Source organism: Diadema antillarum, unplaced genomic scaffold (assembly GCF_040938485.1).
Source record: "Diadema antillarum isolate AM-2024a unplaced genomic scaffold, OU_Dant_1.0 seq00000622_RagTag, whole genome shotgun sequence".
Taxonomy (NCBI): domain Eukaryota; kingdom Metazoa; phylum Echinodermata; class Echinoidea; order Diadematoida; family Diadematidae; genus Diadema; species Diadema antillarum.
In genome coordinates this window covers 1,010,411-1,021,068 of record NW_027271545.1, presented here as the reverse complement: position 1 = coordinate 1,021,068, position 10,658 = coordinate 1,010,411, and the positions used below count along the sequence as shown (strand labels likewise).

At 36.0% G+C, this 10,658-nt stretch overlaps 1 protein-coding gene across 1 annotated transcript; it reads right to left on the bottom strand.

The window, feature by feature from the left end:
* Nucleotides 1-650: 650 nt before the first annotated feature.
* Nucleotides 651-1,822, bottom strand: LOC139736127 (uncharacterized). The gene is made up of 2 exons (XM_071646859.1): nt 1,730-1,822; nt 651-976 (listed from the first exon to the last, which is right to left on the bottom strand). Exons 1-2 carry the CDS (start codon nt 1,788-1,790, stop codon nt 654-656), a joined length of 384 nt encoding a protein of 127 aa, XP_071502960.1. The 5' UTR covers nt 1,791-1,822; the 3' UTR covers nt 651-653.
* Nucleotides 1,823-10,658: the final 8,836 nt, after the last annotated feature.

The following is a 10,658-nucleotide window of genomic DNA, read 5'->3' as shown; positions in this document are numbered from 1 at the left end:
ATATTAGGTAGCCTGACAATTTCCATTTTTGATAACGTAACATTATTGTGAAGTCTAATAAGGACATTTTTTCGGACTTTAGTGGGTTTGTTTTAGACTATGTATGATGTCTTTAGTGTGGTGAAGAACCATCAAAAAATGCAAATATTACTAGATTGTATATAATATTCGTGTATTTCCGAGTTTACATAAAATGAATGCCTAGAATCTGGAGAATAAAACCATATGAGTTTTATCATCTCTGTGCACAAAATGAATGAAGAGGTCAGAGGCCTGTATTGTTGTGTGACGCATGTTTTTCCGATTGTCATAAAAATGTTAGATAGTTTGATTATATTTTTTCATTACTGTCCCAGGAATTTCGTATCCATTTGCCTTGATTCTCACAACGTTATTTTTTACCTTATTTAGTTCACTCAGTTGAAAACAATGATAGTCTGGTAGCATACTGAAAATTTCATCACTTCGTGATTGGCATTTTTTAAAACAAGCAATGGCATCGCCAATTCGAATAACACTCTTCCCCTTCCCCCTGAAAAAAAAAGAAAAACATTTTGTCCAGCAACCGGTAAACAAGCTATCATCGATTGAGAAGCGAGCATGATTATGTTCTTACAATGTTCCAGTAGTTTGATATACTTACCCTCTACCGTTCAGTCAGTGTGTCCTCTAATGAGAGTTCCAGTGGCGTAGTCGGACACTATACAGAAGTATCTTCCTTCATCTTGGAAGCTGACGTCAGCTATTGTCAGCGAGTAATCGTCGGTGATGTTGAAACCATTCATGTGGTATATCCTCATGTTTGGAGTAGATTGTGCGTCCAGTACCACCACATCCTCTTCTGCTGCCAATGCTCCTAGTTGGCTCTTCTTCCAGGATACAGCAAACACTCTGTCCTCGTACGTACACGGGACAGATGCTGATGCTCCAACACTAAGGATGATACTTGGCTCTGTGATGACTTCTTGGCCATTACCTTTATGGTAACAACAATGAATATCAGAGAATCTATTCCTCCAATAGTATGTTTAAAGGGGATGGCGAGTAACTGGTCAATGGGAATCAGTGGGAATGCTAGCTGGGGGATGATTGTTCCAATCCTTGTGGGATTCATCCAAGAGTGCATTATATAACTATTGTTGTGTGAAAATCATTTGCTTCAGATTGGTCTCATATCAAAGTAATGTGCAGTTTAATCGCCCCGTCACTGTACAGGCATGCTAACCTGGAAACATTAAACTTCACATTACTTGAATATGAGACCATTCTGAAGGAGATAATTGTCACAAAACAACAGATAAATAATGTACTCTTAAATGAATCCCACAAGGATTGGAACCAGCATCCCCCAGCATTCCCACCGATACCCACTGATCAGTTAGTAGTCATCCCCTTTAAGCAATGATACTATAATTATATCAAGATTACAGTATTGTTTTTCTGAAGTAGTGTATCGAGTATGTATGGTCCGAGAGGCATATATACTTCACAATGCTTTGCTTCTGTACATCTTTGCTCTTAGCAGCATTGAGGAATGATGTACCGTATGGAATAGCTACCCTTTGTCGTCTAGCCGCACTTGACATATGGATAATTAGCGGCGCATAATTTATTATTTTAAGCATTTTAGACGGAGTAAACGATTACGTGTAAATGAACACTAGACAGACATGACGTTGACCGCGAGCATTGGAAAAAGCTTTAAAACTTAAAAGTATATTGAACTTACATGATGAGGATTTCATCAGTAAAAGACCAACAGTTATGACGATTAAATGAAGCAAAGCCATGTTAGCCAAGGTACACAAATAATGGTTGCGTGTGCACGTAGCCAGAGCGTAGAATGAGACTTAAGTCTTGATCATTTCCCCTCCTGGAAGTATGTGTTTACAGAATATTATGCATGTTATCTATGAATGTGTTGTTTGCACATTAACTTGAACTATGTTCGAAGATTGGCCTCTTTTTCCGGTATCTTTTGTTTTTTGGGTTTTTTTTTCTCCCTGAAGCAGTTGTGTTCGTCATTTATAGATCGGTGATTTATATAAGTCATAAAATATATAATGGAAATGCATGGGGATGAATTAATATTGCATGGCAATTACAGGAAGCAGAAGAAAAGGAATAAGTATTCGTATATTTCAACTCCATTGGTGTCACCGTCAAATTGTATATAGCTTAAACGGATTGCATAGTTTTGAATGAGACCTAAGCATCAAGTTTCTAACATTTTTGGGTGAGATAATAAGAAACCTACACCTGTAGGCCTATCAAGAAATAAGAAATTGCACGTAATTTCAAGTGTAAATCAACATTTACTACATGAAAATTGGTTTTGAAATGGCTGAGATACTCAAACTTCGCAATCCTAATAAAAGTGTGTGTGTGTGTGTGTGTGTGTGTGTGTGTGTGTGTGTGTGTTTTTGTTGGGGGGGGGGGCACCTTTCATTGCGATTACTTCGTTTGATTGTGTTTTTGGATATCTCAGCCATTCCAAAACCAATTTTTGCCAAACAAACTTTGAATTCATCATAGAATGGTATCCTCTGTATTATTTCACAAATGATTTTTAAAATCTCACAAAAAAATAAAAGCCCAATCCTCATCTCCACCAATAATATACCATCCCTTTAAACAGCTGACGCCAGAAGATAACACGGGAATCTACTGAAGCTCCACAAGTTTATGGATCAGAAGAGCAAACAATGTCGCATGACTCAAATTTGTTGGACTTTGTGTCTCATTAACATCAGACACTCTTGAAGTAGACATCGCACATAGCACGAAATTTAATACTCAAACCTAGAGTATGTGGCCCCCTTTTTCCCTCCTTACTGACTTTCGTGTTGTTTCGACTCCATCTGTATGGTGCATGTATTGTGTATTAACCCTATAAAACCCAACAATGTGCCCCCTACCATATTATCGTTTGCCACTCCCACACTCTTTCCTCGATTTCAACCAATTTTGGTGACTTTTCCTAAAATCTTATTGCAAACATTTTGATGTATAACTTAGCTATGTCCGATATTGCTGGTTGACATGGCAACCGTAAACTGACAACCATGTTCGTCAGATTTTGTGTGATTTTCTGTTCCAATTTCAGTTAACAGTATAATAATGGATGAAATGGGGGTTTTCTTGGCTGTAATTTGCTGAAGGACCAAAATGTGAAGTAATAATGGTTGTGAATCACCCTGAAATGCTCTTCTTATTATTTGCTTTATTTTCTATACGACATAGGCATCAAACAATAGATATAATAGAAATGATCGAAAATACAGCATTTTTTACAGACTACCCTTTCATTTTGGGTTATTTTCACCAAGCTTTGCCTGCAATATCATTTGTTTATCATATTATCAATCTGCAAACTCAAAATTTCAATATTTTGGAAATTTAATGTGATACCAATTTATGTACCCATTCCAAGCAATACATCATAAATTTCATATGTCTTTATATTGTAATGAATAGCGCCCCCACATGTTGACCTTGAGATATTTGAACCATTGCAAAGAGTGAAGGCTGACCTGCTTTTCCTTTATGGTAAATATGACAATGATTGACATAAAATAGAAACATATATACTTGGGATAAAGAAATAGAAAGAAAAAAACATGATTTTAGCACATTTCCCATCTATTTCTTTATATTTTGGTAAATAGCGCCCTCAGTGGATGACCTTGAGAAATTTCAAATGTTTGATCATGAAGAGTATGAGTTGCTCTACCCATGTGCCAAATATGACGGTCTGGGCCTGGAAGGGGTCAAAATAGCTTGGGCTTTATAGGGTTAAATCGCCCACATGTTTTACTTTATAGGTTATTACTTAAAGTGGTCAGTGATATCAACTCGTTTACTAAGCATGCACCCTGAAATGATAAGTATTCGCCCCATATAACTGCACATATTATTAACATCATAACTGCGCTATGATGCATTATACCTGTCATGGATACAGGTCCTTTGAGCATGGAAGGAGCCTGCGACAAAAATTCGAAGGTGGTGCATATGTGACCGTGCACCTCAAAATGAACATAAAGTCGCACACACTGATTTTGCGTGAGGACTGAAAATAAGTGAAATGGGTCAACCTAACCGAACTTGACTTTTTCATATTTTTTGAAAGAGTGGGTCTTCTTTTACATTATGCTAAAATTTAGTATCATAAAATGGGCAGGAAAGTGTGTGTTTTTTTTTTTTTTTTTGCAGTTTATCTCGAACATTTTTAGTAGAATAGTGTGATTAGGTGTGTCTTTAGAATCCCGTTTTCATTTCTGAAAAACCTTGTCCACACTCTTCACTTTCAACTCTAATAACTTTTGAAAGGATAATACTACTGCTTTGAAAGTTTGCATTAATTATGGACAGAATGTGTTAATGAGGTATATTTAATTTCACTTTAATCTGATAATCCCTTCATTGTTGTTACTCTGGTGGTTTACATCCTGTTTTTTGTCCCATTCATCGCACAGCCAGCACAGCGCTTGAATAGACACTGTACTTCAGAGCCTCTTTTCTCAGTTCACACTTTTCCTGAGTTTGTGCTTTCTTTCCAATATTTAGATAGGTTAGGAGAGTCCATTTGATTTGAGTTATACATCATTTTAAAGCTTAAAGTCTGCTCTTTCAGAATATGGTCTTAACTAGAAATTCATGTCTGGCGACTTTTTGTTTGTTTTGAGGTGCAGGGTCACATATAATATATATATATATATATATATATATATATATATATATATATATATATATTTATACATATATAAAGATATATATGTATATATGTATATGTATATATATATAAATACATATATATATATATATATATTGTCAGAGACTGCAATGCACATTTTGTGGGTTTTTTTCTTTCTTATTTTCGCACTTAGAAAATAAGAATCACTTATACATGCATACAATAAAATTATATAAATTGAGATGTAACAAACAGAATTCAATGTCTGAGGGATTTTATTCCCTTCTTTACCTCATTAGGCCTACAAAGCTTCTCATGTACGTGTTAGTCTGATGGTGGAGTAATGAATCACTGCTAACCAAAATGTAAAGTCTCCTGAGAACTCTGGTCCTAGGGGTTCAGTACCTTGACACTGCCTATGAACTCAATTACTGATCGTCAATTTCGGAGATTTCTTAATTCCGAAAATTGAGTATATGAATATAAGAACGACCCAAGTCCATGGAAGACCATTTCGAGTAAACTGAAAAAAAACTTCGTATCTTTTTTATTTGTCCAATAATATTTTACTTAACTTTGATGGGAAGGCAACATTGTATATACAAATTAGAACATATATTATTATGACAATTAAAATTTACATTAATTGTGGAGAGGCCATTTTGTGTGATGGACTTGGGTCGTTCTTTGATTCATATGGACTTGGGTCGTTCTATGATTCATACACATGATATTCTGCTATAGAGATGAGAGATGGATGAGAGAGGGCGCTATTATATGAATGTAAGAATGACCCAAGTCCTTCATTCTTACATTAATATAAGATTTAACTCATTCATTTCAGGCACTTCCGGGGGTAATTAGGATTTATCATTTATACACAAGACGAGTCCATGCATAAGCTACAATTTTCCATGTCAAACTGAATTTGGCCAAAAATTGGACTTGGGTCGTTTTTATATTCAGGTCTTCAATTACTTTTAGGGTTTGTTTTACCAAAGATTCGTTTATCTAAAATTAAGGTACTGACACACGCAAACACACACTAACACACACACACACACACACACACGCACACACACACACACACACACACACACAAACACAAAAACCCCAGAAACACAAACACACGAAAGCACGCACGATGCACACACATAATATTCAATCGTAATTATCTTGCAATCGTTTGACTGAAGAATAAAAGAAGGAAAATGTGATCCCTCTTCCGGCTTGCCACATATTACTCTTCCTGGACTTACGAACTTTCTTTTCCCCCTCTTTTTATTGATTAGCGAAACTTAATAACTATTTCTCTATGTGATAAACGAATTCTTTTGTAGTGGAAATACAAATGAGTTTAGTCTTCGATTTTGTAGCCCACACTTGATTACAATAAAGAGACACAAAGCAGAATCTTCGCTTGGTAAAGCGATGATTTTCACCTAAGCAAATTGTGCCTTCAAGGCGCCCAGAGAAATTCCCGACCTTGTATGCTGGATTTGGAATATTATACATGTAGTAACCGGTGACTACTCCTCCCAAACGGAGGGGTATCTGATATTGATGTACTTCGTGGTGATTGGGGACAGCCTGACTCAATGTGTGGAACCTTTTATATGGTACGCAATGAGCATTGTATTACGCTCTCGCTTGAAAAAGACATTAAAATGCACGTGTTGTTGGAGCTGATCGAGGGTATGATTATGCTATAGATTCACTTATTGGATAGCTACACGGCAAAATTTTCTTCATCAAAATATTATTTGCATGAAATGAGTAATTAATTTGGAATAGTGTCGAAAAAGGAGAACTGATTTTGATATTTTGAAGGATGTCAGACATTTTATCATTGTTTTCATCTTTTACATTACTGTTAAATGTGTCTACTACGGGTATAACAATAGTGTCTATCACTATATTACATGAAAATTCATGTCTGAAAAACAAATTTTGTCTTGAGAACACTATTGGTAAACCTTTTTAGAATCAAAACAAAGATGAAAACAGAGACTTTATGCTATTTGAGTTGTTATCTGTTAAAAAAAAAATTGTCATCTGCACACGCAAGAAACTACAAAATGTTATTACATTCATTACTTTCGATCGCAAAGTCAGTTTGTTTACTCACCATCAAAGTAAATGCGCCATTTTCAGAAATCCTTGCACGATTACAACTACATTCTATGTACGTGTTTACATACAAGAAGCTGCATAAAAAGGCAGAATGATATGTTGTCAATATCAACAGGCAAGCAATAGAACGGAACACTGAAAACAATTATACAAATGCATGCAAGACAACATAATCATTAAAAAAAATAGTTATGGCAAGAAAACATCTACGCACTGCTACACGTGGTCTTAAGGAAAAATGTAAAGTGAAACAGCTTGATGGTGACACGTCCGTTAAAAGTGTATCTACCTAACAAGTGCAAGATATTCGTTTGCTATTAAAGTTATAAACAGTGTAAGAAAAGGACAATATTAACCAATTTCGATACAAAAAGAGAAACGCACGCCTGTCACCCATCTGTGCTTTGATTATATATATTAGTACAAATTTGTGCAAAATTAACATTTTTGATTGTTGATATCTTCTAGAACCACACAAGGAAAGTACTGTTTAGTTAATAGCTTATGTAGGGTTAGGAAAGCCCTCGAAAGAGAACTAATTGTGACAATACTGCGGATACGTTCAATAATGGTTTTTAATTCGCCTTCACAGTCTGGTTGCCTACCAAATACAATTCATATCAATCTCATTTAATATTTTTTGTTATGTTCTTATTTTTGATGGAGGAGGCTATCATCTGCCTTCTCCTTATTACTCCGATAGCACTACTTCACGTTTTCATTCTATGCCTTCATTTATTTGTGTTTTTTTGTGGTGGGGGGGGGGGCGCAAAGCCGGTCCTTAGATGGTTATATAGTCTCAAATCATTTATCATACCACCTGGAATGGATGTCTGATGTAGAAGCTAAAAGGAGAGGAATGAAAGGAAAAGTATATCCACGTTTCATTCACCAAACTACAATCCTGGCAACTTCATTCTACACATTTGCTTGCACTAGTAATCTCTTCCTAAGTTTTTAATTTGTTCAAGAAAAAAAAAAAGCACATTCACATGCAAACCAAAAGGCAATTAAAGGCGTGGGCAGGTCAATAGGGAATTAAGGTGACGAATATTAACAGCACTGCATGGATTAGCGTAATTTTACCGTGATTATTACCTCAAACATGGAATCACCAATCTGTTTTAAGATGAAGTTGTGAGACTGTGCAAAGATCTATTCTTTATGAAAACAGGTAATTTTTTTTTCTAGTTCGCACTTACTAAAATTACATCATAGAAAACTAGCACATGCCACAACAGTTAGTAATCTGCCATAAGAAATAATGGAATCAGTCCTCGCTTATACATCCTCCAGTTCCTTTTCCTTTCTGTTCCTTTTCTGTGATTTCTTTCGTTCTGTGATCTTTCTTTCCAATGGTTCGATAACACGTTCTGCTGTCTCTAGGCAGCCCCAGATGAACTTCAGCAGCTCTGTGCTCCTCTCCACACTTTCCGTATGATCACTGAGTGTGTAATTTTCAACTGCGATCATGTCATCTTTGGAAATACGAGGGAACAATTCCAGCACAGTCAGGCCCCTGCTATCCATGTCGGATTTACGCGTGAAAACAAATTTCAACGGCTCGCCTTGAAAACGATTGTGATAATCGAAGAGAGAGAGAGAGAGAGAGAGAGAGATGAAAAAAAATGCTATTGTAGCAAAATAATACAATACTGAGAATACGAATTAACAACATCATACTTCAAAAAAAAAAGAAAAGAAAAGAAATTTCACTTCGAGTTTAACTTCACAGTAGTTACAGTGTCAATAACATTGCCCTAATATGAAACGCACAAATATAACAGATACGGGAACCTACCTGTTAATTTGTTATCAGTGCTTTCTTTCACCATTACCATTCCAGCATAATGGCATTGAACGATATAACTCCTTTTGTATTAATTCACGTCAACACTTTCCCCAGTGCAATATTTGAATGCCATCCCTATTAGCGGAAGCATCTGAAATTCGTCGTCATATTGCTTTTACGTGTTTTTTTCTGACTTTTTTTCACGTCGAAATTCACTGTTCTCTTTGTCTAACTTTGTTTTCAAGAGGATAACAAATTAGAGCTTCGCTTCGACACTTCATTCTCATACTGTTCTATGATCGAAAAGCAATGGAAGTTCAGTCTTTTTTTTTCAATACAGGAATCTCTGTCTATATGGAGTGGAGAGAAGGGCACCTCTGCGCTTTTCCCATACATGTAATTTCCATGGAGTGATGCTACCTCCTAGGGAGTCCTCTTTTTCCCGTGACCTCCTCGTGCTCTCATAATAAACAATGCATCCCCTTTCTATACGGAACACAAGTACAACGAACTTCTCATTATAACAAGGTAAAAATTCAGGTCCAAAAATTATCAACTACAAATCTTTTAAACTGCAAGGGAATTTTGATATAACAAAAGAAAAGAGCACGTTCCGAGGACTTTGTTAGCCCTTATAACGGCAATGTACTGTATACACTTTATCGAGAAAATTCACCAAAACCTCCTCTTACTACGAGTTAATTTATTGAAAGTTGAACGTCAATACAAAAAGATGAAGCTTTGGAATTCAATTTGATTTTGAGGTCTACAACTATATTATTGAATTCGAGGAAGTAGAATGATGTAGACAAAATACTAAAAGAAGTTAATGAGATACACATTTCTTGGACTTCAATAGAGCATTATGTGCCTCAATCAGAATTCTGGGAGAATATTTGCCATAGAACAGAGCTCAGAAGCAAGTGATCAAAGGGATCGATTTCCTCAGACTTTAACCTTGTGTTTCAGATGTGTGTGTGTGTGTGTTTTTTTTTTTGGCGGCATTTACTGAATCTACCTGTTTGAGGAAACTCGTTAGTTAACAAGAAACACAGTTAGTGTACAAAGCTTTTACCATGCCATCCTATTCAATTTCCTCTTTCAGCATTACATGCTACAAACAACAACAACAACAACAACAATCTCTAATCTTGACGAGTGCAATGAAAAGTCCAAAACTTCAAGCTCATGCTAATTCGGAAAAGGGTTGCGTTATTTTGATTACCAGTCAATTTCCCTTTTTATTTCATTGTTTAGAACTTATAATGTTCATGATTGTCCACATGAAATTATTTCTCTCTTAATTGACAAGAAACTGTATCCATATGGTTTATATTAGTGGTGTAGAAACTAAGAAACAAAATAATCAAATAAATCAAAAGTTAAACACAGCAGATATGGCAGACCTGGGGGGTGTTTCATAAAGCTGCTCGTAAAGTTACGAACAACTTACGAGCGACTGGTGATCAGTTCTTGTGCTGAATTATGGAAATTCTGATAAGTATAGCACATCAGAACTGATCACCAGTCGCTCGTAAGTTGTTCGTAACTTTACGAACAGCTTTATGAAACAGGGCCCTGGTGCTACTCAAAAGCTTGAGTAAACTATATAGATCTCTTCAATCAAATCACTTACCGTATTCCTTTTGTATATCCAAGGTAAGGGCATGTACAAATTTCTTCATGTCGTTTTCAAAGTATTCATCTCTGTGGGAATATAAACGCATGGGTAAAGGAATTGAGAAACGTTGGTACCCCCTATCCAAGCCCCCCCCCCCCCCCACACACACACACACTGACTTTTCTAACGTGTAGCTACTTGTATGGAAAACAGAATAATTGTTCCATTGCATGCCTGCATGCACCACTGCCTAGTCAAACCTAAAATGATGGTGATAATAATGATAGTAATAATAATAATAACGATGATAGCAATTTGCTATTTGGGCAACTCGTACAAGGTCTATGAAATCACATTCAAGACTGAGCATTTACGTGTAGGCCAAAATACTGACTGAAATTGCACAATCTCACCAA

What these genes read in the sequence shown, in the direction of transcription:
- LOC139736127 (XM_071646859.1), bottom strand. Translation starts at nt 1,790, where the DNA reads ATGGCTTTGCTTCATTTAATCGTCATAACTGTTGGTCTTTTACTGATG. An exon ending in ACTGATGAAATCCTCATCAT is followed by an intron (nt 977 to 1,729) that starts GTAAGTTCAATA and finishes GTTACCATAAAG; the next exon opens with GTAATGGCCAAGAAGTCATC.